Below are 18616 nucleotides of genomic sequence, written 5' to 3' on the forward strand. Positions count from 1 at the left end.
TGCACACGGCCTGGGGATATAGGGTCTAGACCTGGGGTCTCCGCAGAAGATGCCAGGTAGGGTGGTTTCAAAACCCACCCAGAGACTGCCCCTGGATCCATCAGCCTTGGCTCAAGAATATGCCTGGATTTTCCTACCTCTATTGAAGTCCTCGTTGTCAGCAGCCCACCCCTCCAGGCCGGGGCTCCCCATCCTGCACCCTGGGCTCATCAGTAAATGGGGGATCTGAAGAGTGGAGCATGGGGTGGAGGGGCGTCAGAGGTAGGTCCCCTTGCCCCCAGGCCAAGACCCCATTACAGGGGTAGCAGGTCCGTCGCTACCCGTCCGTGCCTTGCCCTGCTAATACCCACGTCTCTACTATTCAACGTCCCCGAGGCAGCTCCGCTCCTGGCACCAAAGGGTTAAATCTGCCTGCACCCGCCAGCCAATCCCTGCGCGCAGCGCCTTCGCGGTGTCACCTGATTGGCGGATACACAGGGTGGGCGGGAAGGGAGGAGGACCGAGGACGCCCCCATCTGCCCTGGGATGCTCTTAAAAGGCTGTGGCGGTGGCAGCCAGGCTGCGCGTCCCGGCTTACCTTGGCCATGAGCAGCGCGGCCCGCCCGGACCCAGTGGAGGCGCCCGAGGAGCGGCGTTTCCTCAGGTCAGCCAGGGATGGGGACGTCAAAGACCGTGGCAAGGATGCGGCCCCGAGGCAAGGGCATAGCTGGGAGGGGGGCATCATGGGCAGGATAGAGCAGAGGAAGGGCATGGCCGGGATGGAGCCTGGGGGGGATCCAAGGCCCACCCCGCATTTCGCTGGAAAGACGAAGCCTGAAGCCTGCTGCTGCCAACGTCTCCTAGCCGAGTTGCCAGGGAAACTGCATCCTCCCCAGCCCGCCCTTCTGAATTATTCAGAACACCACTAGTAGCTCTCCCATCACCCTTCAACCCAATCAAGGCCCACCTCCCCTTTCCATCTCACCCAGGGACCCTGGCGCTCCCACCCTCATCTCCCCGTCTTCCCTGGGAAGAGCTGAGCTGTTAGCTCCTCACTCACACCCCTCTTGGTGGTCCACCTGCGACTACCTTCTTGTCCAGAGAAGGAAACTGAGGGCTGGGGAAGGAAGCCACTGCCTGAGCCAGGGCTAGGGGGATTTTTGAACACATGGACCACTTGCCGGTAGTTTGATTGGATTTGGGGTCTGAAATAGGCAGCTGTGGCTGTGTCTCCCACCTCGTCCTGAGTCCTCATCTTACATCCTCCTTTAAGTCCCTGTGCCCTGGGACTCCAAGCAGGGCTGTGGACCTCAATGGAAACCAGATTTGGCTGACAAATCTGTCCTTCTCTGCCCACTGTCCATTCAGACCCTCAGGGCAGATACTGTCCAGTGACTGATGTCCAGATTGAGCCTGTGGACCCAGCACATCCTAGGCAGAAGGAAGCTGGATCTGTGATTTCATCTGGCATGGGGGGGGGGGGGAATTGTGTGGGGCCTCAGATGCCAGTTGAGGGGTGATGGGGCGCCGTGGGGCGGGTAGGAGTGGAACACGGCAAGTGGAGAGGAAACAGGTAAGAGACATAATGGGCGTGTAGGTGTGGTGAGGAATTTGAATATTCTCTGAATATTGGGGAGCCATAAGTAGGTTTGAGACAAGTGGTGATGTCATCTGGCATTCAAGTTTCAGAGCCCCGTGGCTCTTGTGTTGAGTTTGGGGGCCATGAAACTGCTGTAGGCAGCCAGATGGGCAAAGATGGTGGGCTGGTGGGCAGAGACCTGAAGGCGGAGAAGCAGAGGGAGCCAAGAGAGCAGGGAGGGTCCGGCACGGGTGCCCTGGCCTTGGCTTCACCTTCGTAAGGGCCTGCTCCTGGAAGTATTTTGGGAGTGTCAGGCCCAGTTCCTTTGAAAGCAGGCCACTTCAGCCTTCCTGCTTGTGGGGGAATCCTGGTCCTCACAGCTCCTCTCATCTGGGAGCTGATGTTGGGAGCAGCAAGAGGCACCCTCAGAGCTGAGCCCCCCGCCCTGCCCAGTCCCACATGGCTCTGCCCTGTTTCCCTCCCCCACCAGCCCTAATTCCCACTCATACCCGACCCAGAGCTGCCACCGTCGCCACTCCCAGGCTCCTAGCCTGAACCATCCTCTGCCCATGGAGTCCCCATTATCACTCTAATGACCAGTTAGGCAGGGAGATAATGTTCCAAGTGGTGGCCTGAGGCCAAAACTTTGGGGCAGAGGAAGAAAAGGAGGAATGGGTGGTCCTCCCCACACTCCTCTCTGCCCTCCTGTGGGGGCAACAGCCAGAGCCGTCACAAGTTGAAGGTGGAGGAATGAACCACATTCTCAAACACCTTCTCCCATGTTCCTTCCTGGGACCTAGGTGGCCTGCCCAGAGGGGTGCTCATTTGTCCCACCATGAGCTCCTTTTCTTCAACTGGTCTTTCAACCTTACTTGAAGTCAGGTGGGGTTGAATCTGGCTCTGGTTGTTCGGATGATTCAGGGCATGTAGACCCCCTGCCCTAAGCCTCCATCCATCTCCCCCATCTACGTGGACCCCCGAAGTGCCTTTCTGACCCAGTTTCTGTTTTGCTTGCTCCGCTCTAGCCACACTGGCCTCACTTCCGTCCCTAGAATCTGCCAAGCTCATTCCCACTCTCGCTGTTCTTACCACGTGGATTACCTCCCATAGTGCTCCAGGCCAGCTCCTCCAGAAGTCCTCCCTGATTCCCCATCCCACTGCAGTCCTTACTTATGCCCCTCCTCCTGCCCAGCCTGATCACACTGCAAAAATTGGCCAAAAGATTGTGGTCTCCTCACAGAACTGAAGGAAGGACCCTAAAGATTCATCCTAAGAAACCTCTGCTGTCTGTAGGTCTGCCCCTGCCTCTTTTTTTTTTTTAATTTTTTTTTCAACGTTTATTTATTTTTGGGACAGAGAGAGACAGAGCATGAACGGGGGAGGGGCAGAGAGAGAGAGGGAGACACAGAATCGGAAACAGGCTCCAGGCTCTGAGCCATCAGCCCAGAGCCTGACGCGGGGCTCGAACTCACGGACCGCGAGATCGTGACCTGGCTGAAGTCGGACGCTTAACCGACTGTGCCACCCAGGCGCCCCATGCCCCTGCCTCTTTGCTCACACCCTATCCATGGCTCTGGAGACAGACACCAAGGGCAGAAGTCTCGGTTTTTCCCCCTTGTTTCCTGGGTGACCCTGGGCAAGTCACTTGGCTTCTCAGAGTGCTTGAATGTTCTGATTCTTCTGGGCCTGGTCCTACTACCACTACTATGCTCTCTAGGGTCTGCTGAGGTGGGGGTAGGTGCTCCTTGGAAGGTCCCTAAGCCAGGGCCAGCTTGGTCCCTGCTCTTAATAGGGCCCAACGCTTAGCTTCATGCTGTTGTCATTATCTGAAAATTCTTAAATCTTAAATAGCGGGCCCCATGTTTGCATTTTGGAATGGACCTTGAAAATTATCTAGTCTATCCTTCCTGCCTTTACTTTTGCAAAAGAGGAAGCAAAACTCAGATGTGACAGAGCCCAGTCACCCGGTGAGTTGATGGCAGACCTTCACCCCAGATGGGTAAGCCCCAATTCTCTGGCCACAATTATTGCAGGGTCACCAATAAGGCCCCATAGCCGTGGGCTCCCCATCCACCTCCCTAAGTGAACCCCTCTGCAGCCTTCAAAATCCGCCTCCCTCAGGCACCACCCCCCTCCCCAGGCCAGTCTGCCCCCTCCAGTGTTCTGGAGCTTGCTCAGCGGTTTCCACTGCATGCAACTGGCCCCTCGCCCCCATCAAAGTCTCTCACACTCCATTCCTCCTTCTGGGTTCTTTCCGCGGTGGGGGCGGGCGCATCTGGGCCCGGCTCCAGTCTCCCACGCTTTGGGGCAATAGAACCAACACGCGCCGCCACGCCTCCCTCGACCACCAGAGGGCGCCCGTGCCTTGGGCTTCAGCTTAAACCTTCCGCTGTGCCAGTCAACCGCCAGCACGTCTGGTGGGGAAACTGAGGGGGGGGGGGGGGCCTTAGGGCCTAGCTGGAGATATTAGTGGAACATTACCGGTTCCATCTGAGCCTCTCTCTCTGTCTTTCTGTGTGTCTTTGAGCGTCTCTCCCCACTCTGTCCCCCAGCACTGCAGAGGCGGCAGCCCTGGAGCGGGAGCTGCTGGAAGATTATCGCTTTGGGCGGCAGCAGCTGGTGGAGTTGTGTGGCCATGCTAGTGCTGTGGCTGTGACCAAGGTATCTAACCCCTGATCTTTGACCTTGACCCCAACCAGATGGCCAGCCTACCAGAGCAGAGGAGGCCTAGCTGCATGAGCCCTGTGGTCAGGCTGATCCAGGACTCAAGAAACCCCTTTTTGTGTGGAGCCGCTCCAGCCCTTCACTCAGGTGGGGTAACTGAGGCCCAGAGAGGATCATCACTGGTCTAGACCAGGCAGGGACCCAAGACCCCAGGTGTCAGTGAGGGTCAGGGCAGATAGAGAAGTCCCCAGAGACTTGGAGGCCGGGGAGCAGAGACTAAAGCAGCTGCAGGATGGTCCTGAGGTCCTTGAGGTACAGATGTGACCACCTGCCTCTGCCATCAATTGGATCTCCGTAAAGGAGACATTGGTCCCTGGAGGCTGAGTAACCCCCCCCCCCATGCTGCAGATGAGGAAACTGGGGCCCAGAGGCAGGGGTGGCCTGCATAGTGTAGGTCCTAGGGAGGAGTTAGCAGAGTCCCAGCCTCGAGGTGCCTGCAAGGGATGCGAGAGTGATAAGCAACGAAGATGCCGCTATCCAATGCTTTTGATCATGTGGCCAAACCGCGGGCCTGTTTCCCCCTCCAAAGAAAGAGCAATAAACTGACACCAGCGAATAAACACGAATGCCTTAGAGAAGTGCCCGATGGTGTCAGGGCTCCCACATGTAACCCTTCTCTGCCTCCCTGTCTTCCTCCTCTTGTCGCCACTGCAGACTTTTGTTGAACACAATCGCTTTCTTCATGTAGGCTCAGTTGGGTTTTTTTTAACATTTCTATTTCAAATGAAACATCCTGAGTGAAGGTCCCGAAAGAGAAGGAAATGGTGAAACCGGAAAAGTAAAAGTAAACCCAGTGTAGTAAACTCCTGCCTGGCCCTTGCTGACCAGTCGCCGTCCAGTTTTTGCCCCGAAAGCCCCAAGTCTGTCCAGAGGGCCCTCGGTCCCAGTCAAGCTGGAGTCACTGTTGCCTCCCTCAGTCTCCGGTCTCAGGGCTCCGCACCTGGCTTAGTGTGGTCGCAGGTGGCTCAGGACCTCACCGAGACCTTGGGGAGGAGACAAAAAAGGTATACCTGGCTCTCTGTGTGGTTGGAGGTCAGGGTACAGCCAGGCCCCCTGGGGTGCCCTGTCCCCGAGAGGCCCCATGTCAGTGCCACTGTCACTCCCAATCGATAGAGGCCAAGTGAGGCTGGGAGAGGAGAGGGGGCAGAGGCCATGCAGAGAGTCAGGGCAGGGCTGTGACTTGAACACCAGTGCTCTTAACTCCTGTGTTAAAGAGACTGATGCACAGGCCCACAGAGACACAGAGTCTAGGAGACAGAGATGAAGGCACAGAGAGACAGATAGGGACAGACACAGAGAGATACAGAGAGAAAGATAGATGAAGACAGAGGCAGATGGAGAGAGACAGGGCATCTCAGGTTGGAAAAAATACCCTCCCTCTGTCCCCACCCCCCCCCAACTTTGGGGCCTCTGGGAGGGCTGAGGCCTGGAAACATGGGCGGGGGAGGGGCAGCCACTGCGGTGGAAAAAGGTGGAAGAATGTCTGCAACTCGGGCCGAGAATAAACAAACCACACTCTGGGCGCCGGGTGGTGGCAGAAGGCACGTTTTCCTGCTCCAGCTTGGCAGAGCCTGAAGCAAGGACTCTGCATCTCCAAGGAAGAAACTGAGGCCCCAAGGGGCTACGCCCCTTGCCCAGAATGTCTTTCCTCCCGTTCTATTGCCTCCAGGCCCATGCCCGTTCCTTCGCTACTCCGAGCCTCAGTTTCCCCACCCGAATAAGGAGGAATTCCAAGCATCATGCCTTTGCCTTTGCTGTGCCCCCTGCCAGGTGTTCCCCTTGCCAACTCTCTCCCGGAAGCAGAGGACAGTGCTGGTCGTGTGTGGCCCGGAGCAGAACGGGGCGGTGGGGCTGGTCTGGGCCCGGCACCTGCGGGTGTTTGTGAGTAGCAAGGACCCCCTTGGCCTCCTAGGGTCACCCCCTCAACCCTGTCCCCGCAGAAATTGCTTCCTCCTCTTGATAGTGTCCCAGGAGGGACAGAATATGGCCAGTGCTTGCCCCAGGCAGGGCCTCTGGCCTCATATCCAGATCTGGGGGCTAAGGCCCAGGAGGAAGCCTGGAAGGGCCCTCAGGGCCGACTCCTTTCTGCCCCTCCCCACCAGGAGTATGAACCGACCATCTTCTACCCTACGCGCTCACTAGACCTGCTGCACCGGGACCTGACTACCCAGTGCGAGAAAATGGACATCCCCTTCCTGTCCTATTTGCCCACAGAGGTCAGCGCTTGGTGGCAACTGAGGGGGGAAGGGGGAGGCAGTGCCCAAAGGCCACCTTCTAACCATGCCCGCCCTCTCAGGTCCAGCTCATCAACGATGCCTATGGGCTGGTGGTGGATGCCGTGCTGGGCCCTGGTGTGGAGCCGGGAGAGATCGGAGGCCCCTGCACTCGTGCGCTGGCCACACTCAAGCTGCTGTCCATCCCCCTTGTGAGCCTGGACATTCCTTCAGGCATGCCAGGCAGGCGGGGGGGGGGGCATGTTGGGGCCTTGGGAGGGGGGCCCTCTGCACCCCAGTTTCTGATGGGCCCAGCCTGTCTGCCTTCTCTGAGCCTCAGTTTCCCCAGCGTGGATGGCTCATGCACTCTGGGTGAGGGTCACGTCCATCCCTAAGATGGGGAAGACAGAGGCTGCCGCCCAGGTGATCCCTTGTCCCAACCCCTCCACACCCGGCCCAGCATGCCCGCTGCCCACCCTGGCCCAGTTGCCTGGGCAGACGTGAGCTCACTCGGCAAAGGCCTCGCCCGTCCTGGCCGCCGCCCCACGCCTGTTGGAGCCATTAGGCGACGGGCAGACGGAACAAACAGCTGCTGGCCAGCCGGACCCTCCACAGGGGTGGCCATACTCAGGGGGATGTCCCCCAGCTTTCAAGACCTCAGGGCCACCCCCAGCAGGGTGCCACAGAGCAAGGGGTTAGCTATGAAGAGGGGAGCTGTCTGGTCTGAAGGTAGAGACTAGGGTCACAGAAGGAAGGATTAAAGTCAGACGGAGAAGGCTTTTAGTTAGTGGCTCCAGACTCTGGTCAGAAGCAGGGGAGAAGCCAAGGCCCCTAGTCTGAAGGTAGAGGCTCATTTGAGAGCTGGCAGAGGCTAGGGCACAGTGAGGGAGGGGGCGGGGTCCTGTCCATTCAAAAGGCAAGATCTAGTGTGAGGGTGAAGACAGAGATGTCAGGTCAGAGGGAGGAGGATGGACGTTGGGGTTGGGTGGGGAGGGGGCCACATCCTGTCAGAGGCAAGGACCAGGAGTAAGGAGACAGGTCTTGGTGGGGGGGAGGGGGGGGAGGCTTGCCTGAGGATGAAGGCCAGTCTGCCCTGAGTGGAGAGTGGGGATCTGGTCAGAGGAGGAAGGCTGGCTAGGAAGCCTGGGTGGAAAGAGGCTCTAGGGGAAGTGGGGAAGGTCAAGATCGATCGGGAGGAAGGAATTGGGACAGATGCTGGGTCCAAAGGCAGAGGCATGGGTCTGACTTTTGGGAAAGGGCAGCAGGTGGAAACGATGTAGTCTGAAGGCAGAGGCTGAGTCAGAGGGAGAAGAAAGGTTGGTTGCCTGATGGCAGCAGGGGCAGAAAAGATGAGGGCCGACGCCCTGGTCATAGGAGGAGGGAAACATCTCCAAGGAAGGGGAGACACTGGTCTGAGGGCGGAGGCTCAGTACTATGGGGAGGCAGGTCTGACCAAGCCTCACGCGTCAGAGAGCAGAGGCTGAGTCTGATGGGGAAGGGGAAACGGGTGGAGAGGAGGCAAGACTCTCTCGCCTGAAGGCAAGCACCCCTCCCAGCTCCCGATTCCCCCACCCTCCCTCCCTCAGGCTGGGACGCCGAGACCGGCGGCGGCGACGCCGAGGACGGGCTCCGACCGGACGTGCTGGTATCGCTCGCTGCGCCCAAGCGCTGCGCCGGCCGCTTCTCCGGCCGCCACCACTTCGTGGCCGGCAGATTCGTGCCCGACGACGTGCGCCGAAAGTTCGCTCTACGCCTGCCAGGATACACGGGCACCGACTGCGTCGCGGCGCTCTGACCGCCACCCGCGTCCCCGCGGCTTGGACCCCCGCCAATAAACAGACGTCCCCCCACCACCTCGCCTCCGCCTCCTCTGTGCGCCGGCGCCGCTGCGGGGGTGGGCAGACTCGGGGAGGGACTTCCCACCGCCCCCCGGAGCCCAAGGCTGGAGGCACGGAGGGTAGTCGTAGAGCGGGACTTCCCGCTGGCCGGGAAAACTCGAGCCAGAAGAGAAGAAGGTAGATTCGGGGTGGGACCTCCAGCCTGCTTGGGGTGGCCTAACGCCAACAGGATTGAAGTTAGACTCGATGGAGGATTCCTCGCCGCCTAAACGGCTGCCTGAAGCGTGAGTGTTTGGGCAGCCTCGGGCTCCATTCCAAGAGGCACGTCCCGCAGGCAGCTTGGGACCCAAGGTGGAGAATGGAGAGTGGGTTGAGGGAGGGACTTCCAGCTGGCGACGGGGGGTGGGGGGGGGGGTGGGGAGGACGCAGGCCAGCCTGAGGGCGGAGGCACAGCCGGACGCACCGAAGGGGGCGACCGGAGAGGTTGCTAGCTCACCGAAGTCACCCAGGGCCAGGGGAGCGATGCTTGCACGGGGCGTGGCCTGCACGGGGCGTGGCCTGCGGTCACCTCCCGCCCCCACCCTCAGCCCCAGCGGCCGCCAGACCCGCGGGAGTCGGATCCGAGCGCGCCGCGGAGCCCGGACCCTCCCTCGGACTCTCGGACCCGGCCATGGCGTCATTGCCGCCACTACTCTGCCTCTTTGTCGCCGCCGCGCACCTGGCGGGGGCTCGAGGTGAGGCGCCCCATGACCCCAGCGCAGACCCCTAGGCCTGGCACGCAGCCGCTCCGGGAGAGGGAACCAAGGGACCCTCTGGCTTCCTCAGACCTGGGTCCCCCTTCGTCAGCCCGGGAGTGGAGTGAAGGGGCGTCGGGGGTATGGATTCTTGGGACCAACAACGGGCCCGGGGGAGGGAAGGGAGGAAACTTCTCTGTTCTCTTGCCTCCTCAAGAGAGGTAGGGGAACTCGGAGTATCCATATGAACTTTAGGCTCCTTTAGGTTCCTGGGGACAGCGGGGAGCCGGTCTCACCCCCAGCATTTGGACTCTGAAGCACTGTGTCTTGGCCCAGGATTCAGGGGTCAGAGCGGTCCCCTCTCACACAACTCCTCCTCTTCCACAAACACACCATTCAGAAAACTTCCCCGTCTCGGGAGCACTCAGTGGAACAGGGCACTGGATCCATTTCTCGGATGAGGAGACTGAGACACAGACAGGGAAGGGACTTGTCTGAGGTCACCGCTCAGCCTGGCTATCTTAGATAACTCAAGGTCAGAGGAGCCAGGCTAGATTCCAAAGACCTCCCAATGGCAGCTTGGGCCCCAAGTGAAGGGATGGAAGGTACACTGAGGGAGAGACCTCCAACCCCGCAAATGGATGAAGAACGCAGCTCCACCTGAGGGCAGAGGCAGAGCCAACTAAACTCATGGTCGCTGAGCACACTGAGGGGGAGAACTGGGTCAGACCAGACACACAGACTTCCCCAGACAATGGCATCCTGGCCAGGGCAGAGGGAGGGATGGGGCTGCAGGAGATTGGGGGTAGGGGCCATAGGGAGGTTTCCTGGAGGCGGCGGGGGGGGGGGGTTCCTGCATTCCTTGGGGTCAGCCAGAGAGATGGTTCTGGCTTCTGAGACCCTCACTCACTACCCCCCAACCCCGCCCCGTGAAATGGGGATGATCATGACAGCACCTTATATACAAGCAGCCCACAGAGGTCCCCATCAGCATGTTTCCTTCCCTCCATTCCTCATCCCTTCCACAGTCACTACCCCCCCTGAGGAGCCCACAGCAACTGCCTGGGGCTTTGAAGGCCCATCTCTGCGCCCTGGACAGCCCTCACCAGCCCTGGAGGATTGGGAAGGTGAGTCATCCTGGGTCCAAGTCCTGGCTCTGCTGTGGACTCACTATGTGAGCTCTGGTTGGTGTGGTCATGTAAGGAGGGGACACAAGGGGTGAAAGGCCAGTAACTTCCTGGTCCCTGGACATGGCAGCCCTTGGCACAGGTGCCCCAAGAAGTCTAAGTTTTAGGAGCAGAGGGGTGAGAGTCCAGGGCCTGTTTTGTCAAGGAGGAAACCAATGTAGGGTGGGAGTGGGTGCTTCCTCCCTGCTACTGGAAGCCTTGTGCAGGGTGCTTCTAGTAGATTCCAGACCTGTAGTTCTGGAACCTGGGTCTCTGGTGTCCTAGCTGGGAAAGTCAGGAAAGGAGTGAGCACACCACCCCCCACCCCCCCCCCCCCCGGCCCCTGCGCAGGTGGGGTGGGGGGCGGTGGGGGCAGGAGTTGATGGAAGCAGAAGCTGACTTCTGGGAGGCCAGACCGTCCCCACCTGTGGCTTCTGTGAAACAGGTTGCCTGGTGGGTTCATCCAGGCAGTGAGCAAGGGCCCAGCTGGCTCTAACCAGGAGCAGCCAGGCAATGGAAAGCCACAGCTAGGGCTGTTCTCCATCGGGTCTCCTCCTGCTACCTTTGTGTCTCCTCACACCTCAGGGGTTCTGAATTCTGAGGTGGGGGACAGGCTTAATTTTAAGGTTGGGGGCTGCTGAGACAGTGTCAAGATGTCAGCGTGGCAAAATGTCAACCTGAACTAATGGGCCAGCTCAAGTATTGGGCAGCAGAACGGGGGCTGGTGCTAGGGGAGGCCAACCTCCCGTAATCCCTTTATAGCTCCTTGTGCCCTAGAGGACCCTGGATCTGGGCGGGTCAAGGGCGGGCTGGGTTAGCCCGTGCTCATTGGGGTGGGGTGACCGTCTTAGCAGGTAAACAGTTACCTCGGAGATGGGGGTGGGCAGGCCGCTTCCTGGGCCCCTGCATGCACTGATGAGGCCCGACAGGCTGTGGCCCGGGTCCCAGAGCGTGCGGTGCCCACAGAGGCCAGCCAGTGGACGTCCTGGTTCAACGTGGACCACCCCGGCGGCGACGGAGATTTCGAGAGCCTGGCTGCCATCCGCTTCTATTACGGGCCAGCGCGCGTGTGCCCGCGGCCGCTGGCGCTGGAGGCGCGCACCACGGACTGGGCCCTGCCGTCCACTGTAGGCGAGCGTGTGCACTTGAACCCCACGCGAGGTTTTTGGTGCCTCAACCGCGAGCAGCCCCGCGGCCGCCGCTGCTCCAACTACCACGTGCGCTTCCGCTGCCCGCTTGGTGAGGGCGGGGCCCCGGGAGGGGCGGGGACTGTGTGGGGATGGGCGGGGCTGGGGAGAGGGCGGGATCTATATTAGTCATGCAGAGAAGAGAGTGGGGATTGGCAGACGTGGGTCATAGGTGGGTGGAGCTTGAATGGGTGGTACTGGGGGAAGGGGGCAGGGCCGTGTGGATGTAGGCGTGGTTAGAAAGAGCTGGGGTCCTTTAGCAGGGCCCAAGGAGTGGGCTGGATCATATAGGGGCGGGGCTTTGGAAAGGAGGGCCTGAGAATAGGGGCCCAGGTAGGGAACAAGAAAGACCCCTCAGGAGCTCATCTCCCTCCTGCTGCCCTCAGTTGCTCATCTGTAACAGCTCCGTTCTTTGGGGGCGTGGTTTGACCCCAAATGTATGAGGGACGCAGGGAGAACAGCACGGCTAACCTCGGGGAGCTTATCTGGGGTTGGGGCAAATGGGGTGTTACCTCAACTGCACGTTCGACAGGTGCGCCTGGGGGACAACTGATGAGAGCAATGGGCAGAACCTCTTTCTTGGGGTACCCATCCTCGGACGCACTTAGCGGGGGGCGTCCTCCAGTCCTACATTGTTACTAGATTTCCAGGAGGCGCAGTCCCTGGCGTGGGCCACCGTCTCACCTTCCCTCCTCTCCGCCCTTACCGCAGAGGCCACGTGGGGCGCGTGGGGCCCGTGGGGTCCCTGTTCAGGGAGCTGCGGGCCAGGCCGTCGCCTGCGTCGCCGCCGCTGCCCAAGCCCGGCTGGGGATGCGTGTCCGGGGCGCCCCCTGGAGGCGCAGAAGTGTGTACGCCCTCCTTGTCCAGGTAGGAGGGATGGGGCCTGGAGGAGAGTGTTGAGTTAGAGGCGGGGCCTGGACTTGGAGGGAGGCGGCCTGCTGAGGAGGGTACCTAGTGGGGAGAGGCGGGTTGGGAATGAGCCTGATGGGATGGGGCTGGAATGGAAGAGGCGGGTCCTCGGGGGCCAGAACTTGGAACACATGGAGACTGGCCCTTCCTTCCCTTCTGCGCCCCCGTCCCTCCGCCCCACGCGGAGGAGCATTGGTGAATGCGTGTATCTGGATGGGTGAACGCCAAGAAGGTCATGTCCAGGCACGGGCAGATCCGGGTGGGCATTGCTTTGGGCGCGCCACCAAGCGTGTGGATGTCCTGGTGGACACGGACGCACTGAAGCCAGCTCATGTGCTTGGGGCACACACGCGTGGCATTCACAGCCCCCCTCTCCCGTACCCCACGCCCACGCGGACACGCGCTCACACCCTGGCAGACACCATGCCCAAGCCCTCCCAGGGCCAGACACCAGGCCAGCCAGGAGGCGACTGGAAATTCCGACCCGCCTGGGCTCCACAAACATGGTCTGGAGACTGCGCCCGCAGAGCCCATGGCAGGGTGGGGGAGCACGGTGGCCAATGGGGTAGTGGGGTCCCCACCCTACCCCGCCTGGCTCTGCCCTCCTGACGCCTCTGCCCTGACGTTTTCAGTGGAATTTTCCATCTTATGGAGAAACCGCGGGATTGGGAGGGGAGGGAGATGTTCTGAGCCCAAGACCCAACCCCTAGCTGGGCCCCCAGCCCCTGCTGGACATTTTCTCTCATGCTAAAAGGAGCCTCTCTGTCCTGTGAGAGTCACCTCTCCTGTCCCCTCCACCAGGGCATTTTCCTCACCCCTCTGGACCACAGGTCTGCCCCAGTTCTGACTGCTCAACCCCATGTCCCCACTCACACAAGAGGCTGTTCCAAGCAGGGCCATGCTGAGGCCTCTGAGGGGCACAAGGTGGGGGGGGGGGGTGTCTAGGCATCTTTGCTGAGTGATTGAGTGGAAGGAGGGAGTGAAGAGGCTCCTCTGTTCCTCTGCCTGCCTTTGTCCCCCAGGTTGCAGCTCCAAGACCTGCAAGTGTCCTGACCACATCCTCCTGGGCTCGGTGGTCACCCCATCTGGGCGTCCACTGCCAGGAGCCAGGGTCTCCTTGAGAGACTGGCCTGGCACTGTGGCCATCACCGATGCCCACGGGACCTTCTGGATTCCTGGAGTGTGTGCCAGCAGCCGGGCCAACATCAGTGCCCAAATGGATGGCTTCTCTGCAGGCCTGGGCCAGGCCCAGGCCAATGGCTCTATCTCTGCTGTGGTCACTGTTGTCCTTAATAAGTTGGGTAAGTGCCCCAGGGCAAGGAGGGTGAGGAGGCTGAGAAGCTAAGAAGGAAATTCTGGGTGACACTTGGGAGGATGTGGTGCAGAATGAGGTCACTGGGGAAGAAATAAGATGTGACACAGCCACTGGAGAGAGCATAACACTAAATATGGTGCCATGGGAGGAACAAATACACTGTGAGAAGTTGGAGAAGGCGCGAGATGAGACAGGGACTTGCGGGGGGGCAGCATGAAGATGGGGCGGCACCATCTTGAGCAGCCATGGGGTGAACTTGAATGGAGAGGTCATCAGAAGAGCCACAGGTGAAACAGGGCATCCCTGGAAGGGCAAGGATGGGGCCCTGCCCTTGGGAAGGTTTGTTGGGAGAAGCTGGGATGGGGCAGGACCTTTGCCACCTTTGCCCCCAGAGAAACCCTACCTGGTGAAGCACCCCGAGTCCCGAGTGCGAGAGGCTGGCCAGAACGTAACCTTCTGCTGCAAAGCCTCAGGCACCCCCATGCCCAAGAAATACTCCTGGTGAGTGCCCTGCTCCATGCCCAAGGGCCTTGCACCCAGCTTTGCGGTTTGATTGGATTTTCCATGACATGTGGTGCCTCAGAGACTGGGAGAAAGATGCTCTACAACCTTGCTGGGCTGCATGGGGGATGGGGGACGGACGCAGCCCCTTCCCTGTGCTGAGGGCCCCCTGGTGTTGCCCACCTGCCACCCAGGTTCCACAACGGGACCCTGCTGGACCGGCGAGAACACAGGTACGGGGCCCATCTGGAGCTGCGGGGGCTGCGCCCAGACCAGGCAGGCACCTATCACTGCAAAGCGTGGAACGATGCGGGCACCGTGCGCTCGGGCAGCGCCCGGCTCACCGTGCTGGGTGAGCACCCTCAGCCCCCCAACCCTGAGCATGCCCTGAAACTTAGCCGAGGCCCATCACCAGTGAAAGCAACCCCAAATGGCGCCCCAGCTGCAGACTGCTCTCTGACCCCGCTGAGTCTGATCCCGGGCCCCCACTGAGCCCCTGATCCCAATCCAGGCCCCAACCTTGGCTTCAATGGAGCCCTCCCCCTTACTCTGATCTGCTCTGATTTCTTGCTCTGCAGCCCCGGGCCAGCCAGCCTGCAATCCCCAGCCCCAAGAGCACCTGATCAAGCTCCCAGATGATTGTGGCCAGCCTGGCAGTGGCCCCGCCTACTTGGACGTGGGTCTCTGCTCTGACACCCTCTGCCCCAGCCCTGCAGGCTCCAGCTCCCGGTGTGGAGACTCAGGGTCCCGCTGCTGCTCCGTTCGCCGCCTGGAGAGCAAGGAGATCCACTGCTCCAACTATGTCCTCCCCGTCAAAGTGGTGGCTGAGTGTGGCTGTCAGAAATGTCTGCCCCCTCGGGGGCTGGTTCGGGGACGCGTGGTGGCTACCGACTCAGGGGAACCCCTGCGTTTTGCCCAGATCCTGCTAGGCCGGGAGCCCATTGGATTCACATCTTATCAGGGCGACTTCACCATCGAGGTGCCGCCCTCCACCCAGCGGCTGGTGGTAACTTTCGTGGACCCCAGTGGGGAGTTCATGGACACTGTCAGAGTTCTGCCTTTTGCCCCTCGAGGTGGTGGCGTATACCACGATGTCAGAGCCATGCGGAAGAAAGCCCCTGTCATCTTAGATGCCAGCCAGAGCAACACGATCCCTCTTGGGGAGCTGGAAGAGGAGGACCCGTTGGGCGAGCTGGTCCTCCCGCCCGGAGCCTTCCGCAGAGCCGATGGTGCACCCTACACGGGGGCCGTGGAGGCCCGGGTGACTTTCGTGGACCCCCGAGATCTCACCTCGGCGGCGGCCGCCCCCAGCGACCTGCGCTTTGTGGACAGTGACGGCGAGCTGGCCCCGCTGCGCACCTATGGCATGTTCGCGGTGGACCTCCGCGCCGCGGGCTCGGCGGAGCAGCTGCAGGCAGGGCCGGTGGCCGTGCGCGTCAATGCCGGCCAGATCCACATGGCGGGCCACGTGGAGGCCCTGAAGCTGTGGTCACTGAACCCTGACACAGGCTTGTGGGAGGAGGAGAGCGGCTTCCAGCGAGAGGGGTCAGCAGCCCCTCGGGTCCGCAGGGAGGAGAGGGTCTTCCTAGTGGGCAACGTGGAGATCCGCGAGCGGCGACTGTTCAACCTGGACGTGCCCGAGCGCCGCCGCTGCTTCGTGAAGGTGCGCGCCTATGCCAACGACAAGTTCACCCCCAACGAGCAGGTGGAGGGTGTGGTGGTCACGCTGGTCAACCTGGAGCCTGCCCCCGGCTTCGCGGCCAACCCCCGTGCCTGGGGCCGCTTCGACAGCGCGGTCACCGGCCCCAACGGCGCCTGCCTCCCCGCCTTCTGCGACACGGACCGGCCGGACGCCTACACTGCCCTGGTCACGGCCACCCTGGGCGGGGAGGAGCTGGAGCCCGCGCCCTCCCGGCCCCGCCCGCACGCGGCCACCGTGGGCGTGGCGCAGCCCTACCTGGACAAGCTGGGCTACCGCCGCACCGACCACGACGACCCAGCCCTCAAACGCAACGGCTTCCGCATCAACCTCGCTAAACCCAGGCCTGGCGACCCCGCCGAGGCCAACGGCCCGGTGTACCCGTGGCGCAGCCTGCGAGAATGCCAGGAGGCCCCGGTGACCGCCAGCCACTTCCGCTTCGCGCGCGTGGAGGCGGACAAGTACGAGTACAACGTGGTCCCGTTCCGCGAGGGCGTGCCGGCCTCCTGGACTGGGGACCTCCTGGCCTGGTGGCCCAACCCCCAGGAGTTCCGGGCCTGCTTCCTCAAGGTGAAGATCCAGGGGCCCCAGGAGTACATGGTCCGCTCCCACAACGCTGGGGGCAGCCACCCGCGCACCCAGGGCCAGCTCTACGGGCTTCGGGACGCCCGGAGCGTCCGAGACCCCGAGCACCCCGGCACGTCCGCGGCCTGTGTGGAGTTCAAGTGCAGCGGGATGCTATTTGATCAGCGTCAGGTGGACCGGACGCTGGTGACCATCACGCCCCAGGGCAGCTGCCGCCGAGTGGCGGTCAACGGACTCCTGCGGGATTACTTGGCCCGGCACCCCCCACCCGCCCCAGCTGACGACCCGGCTGCCTTCGCCATGCTGGCCCCGCTCGACCCTCTGGGCCACAACTACGGTGTCTACACGGTCACCGACCAGAGCCCGAGGCTGGCCAAGGAGATCGCCATCGGCCGCTGCTTCGATGGCTCCTCTGACGGCTTCTCTAGGGAAATGAAGGCCGACGCTGGCACAGCTGTCACCTTCCAGTGTCGGGAGCCACCAGCCGGCCGGCCTAGCCTCTTCCAGAGGCTGCTGGAGTCCCCGGCAACAGCGCTTGGTGACATCCGCAGGGAGATGGGTGAGGTGACCCGGGCACAGGCTCAAGCCGCAGGTCCCCTCCGTACCCGCCGGGGCAGGGCCCGCCAGTGACCTGGGCTCGTGGCCTTACTCCTCTGCCTTGCTCCGGACTCCTCTGTACCTCGGAAGTCTCAGCCCCCTTCCCCAGATGCTCCCTCCCTAGGTTTCTGGGCCCCCCTCTCCCTCCCCTGCCCAGAGTTCAGAGTCAAGATAGGAACTAGGAGTGTCGGGTTGTGGAACTGCCAGGCAGGGGACTGTCGCTGTGTGAGGCAAAATGGAGTTCTTCCTGACAGCAGGAGCCAGCATCCGGGAGACCATCGGGCAGCCGACGGAGGCCTGGGAGGAGTCATTCCCAGCTTGAGCGCTGGCTCTGATTTTATGTGTGTTTTGACCCTGATTTCAGATATTCTGCCCCTTGAGATTTCCCGCCTTCTGCCTGAAGCCCCCTCTGCCTGTTGCCGAGCTGGGTGCTTTATTGGATCCCCTGCCCCAAGCTTTGTTCTAGGGGTTATTTATTGAAACAAAGCCTACGGGGCTGGTCGCAGGGGTTAAGAGTGGGGGTCCAGGCCTAGTGAAAGTCAGGCAAGGGCTTCTTGATTCTGGGGCTGAAGGGCACAGTTCTCACATGTTTGGTGCTTGGAGATACCCCCCCCCCCCCCGGGGCGGGGGGTTGGGGCAAGGAACCAATTAAAGATGCTTCATTTCCCACTCATGGTGTCGGTCTTGGGGACTGAAAATGGAGGCTGCGGCTGCTGGACCCAGACCTTGGCAGGTGGAAAGAGGCCTGGAGCAGACACGGACATGGGTGTGCGAGCAGCTCAGAGGCCTCCACGAGGTGCCGGGCGTGCCTCGGGCTGGTGTGTGGGTCCTGGCAGAGTCACACAGAAGTGTGTCTGTGACACGTGTGTGCAGACCTGACTCGTGGGCAGCCCGAGCCTGTGCCGCCCTGACCGCTGAACACGGTAGCAGCTGCCGCCCCGGCCTTGAAAACTCTGAGCCTGGCCGTGTGCCCGAGGGCCGCACTGGGCAGGGAGGGGCCCTGGCAGGGGCCCATGCCCCAGGCGGCAGGAATCGAGCCTGCTCTGGACTTCCTCAGCCAGGGTCACGCTGCCCCTCCTTAGGCCCCACCCGGCTGAGGCCTGGCCACACCTTGGCCACATGGTGACCGGGCTGCCCGAGGCCATGGCCCTGGGCCCTCTACTTCACCAGGACTCAGTCTGGAGGCGGCAGAACATCGCTTGCTGGCGCTCTGTGTGCGTGGCTCTGTGTGCTCGCGTGCGCGAGTCCTCCTGGCCACGCCCCCGCTTTCCAGACAGAGGAAACTGGGCCCCCACAGGGAGAGGCAAAGGGCTGCCCGGGGCCCTGGAGTGAATCCCCGCAGGAGCAGGGGCTCCTTGGATGGCTCAACAGCCCCCTCCGGCACATGCTTGGGACTCCCTTGGCCCCAGGAAGGCATCAAAGCGGCATTGCTGGGGACCTGGGATGGGAGGCATTGTGTCCCTCACCCCAGGGATGGGGTGACAGCGGGGAGTGGGGGTGCGGGGTGTTCCCTTAACCCAGGGCCCTCTGCACACCCACCCACCCACCCACTTACCTTTCTACCACCCGCCTGTCCGCCCACCCACTGCT

General features: G+C 61.6%; 2 protein-coding genes across 2 annotated transcripts; both read left to right on the top strand.

The window, feature by feature from the left end:
* The first annotated feature begins 494 nt into the window (after positions 1-494).
* Positions 495-8348, top strand: YJEFN3 (YjeF N-terminal domain containing 3). The gene is made up of 6 exons (XM_043587179.1): positions 495-643; positions 4111-4219; positions 6053-6163; positions 6385-6498; positions 6579-6729; positions 8082-8348. The coding sequence occupies exons 1-6, from the start codon at positions 585-587 to the stop codon at positions 8288-8290; spliced, it is 753 nt and encodes a 250-aa protein (XP_043443114.1). The 5' UTR covers positions 495-584; the 3' UTR covers positions 8291-8348.
* Positions 8349-8754: 406 nt separating this feature from the next.
* CILP2 (cartilage intermediate layer protein 2) lies at positions 8755-17695 on the top strand. Its single transcript, XM_043587182.1, has 8 exons — positions 8755-9067; positions 10096-10194; positions 11200-11472; positions 12132-12287; positions 13352-13630; positions 14037-14145; positions 14340-14497; positions 14724-17695. Exons 1-8 carry the CDS (start codon positions 9004-9006, stop codon positions 17057-17059), a joined length of 3474 nt encoding a protein of 1157 aa, XP_043443117.1. The 5' UTR covers positions 8755-9003; the 3' UTR covers positions 17060-17695.
* The last annotated feature ends 921 nt before the right edge of the window (positions 17696-18616 follow it).

Source organism: Prionailurus bengalensis, chromosome A2 (assembly GCF_016509475.1).
Source record: "Prionailurus bengalensis isolate Pbe53 chromosome A2, Fcat_Pben_1.1_paternal_pri, whole genome shotgun sequence".
In the NCBI taxonomy this organism is placed as follows: Eukaryota; Metazoa; Chordata; class Mammalia; order Carnivora; family Felidae; genus Prionailurus; species Prionailurus bengalensis.

What these genes read in the sequence shown, in the direction of transcription:
- YJEFN3 (XM_043587179.1), top strand. Translation starts at nt 585, where the DNA reads ATGAGCAGCGCGGCCCGCCCGGACCCAGTGGAGGCGCCCGAGGAGCGG. An exon ending in GAGGAGCGGCGTTTCCTCAG is followed by an intron (nt 644 to 4,110) that starts GTCAGCCAGGGA and finishes TCTGTCCCCCAG; the next exon opens with CACTGCAGAGGCGGCAGCCC. An exon ending in TGTCCTATTTGCCCACAGAG is followed by an intron (nt 6,499 to 6,578) that starts GTCAGCGCTTGG and finishes CCGCCCTCTCAG; the next exon opens with GTCCAGCTCATCAACGATGC.
- CILP2 (XM_043587182.1), top strand. Translation starts at nt 9,004, where the DNA reads ATGGCGTCATTGCCGCCACTACTCTGCCTCTTTGTCGCCGCCGCGCAC. An exon ending in GCGCTTCCGCTGCCCGCTTG is followed by an intron (nt 11,473 to 12,131) that starts GTGAGGGCGGGG and finishes CCCTTACCGCAG; the next exon opens with AGGCCACGTGGGGCGCGTGG. An exon ending in CGCCCGGCTCACCGTGCTGG is followed by an intron (nt 14,498 to 14,723) that starts GTGAGCACCCTC and finishes CTTGCTCTGCAG; the next exon opens with CCCCGGGCCAGCCAGCCTGC.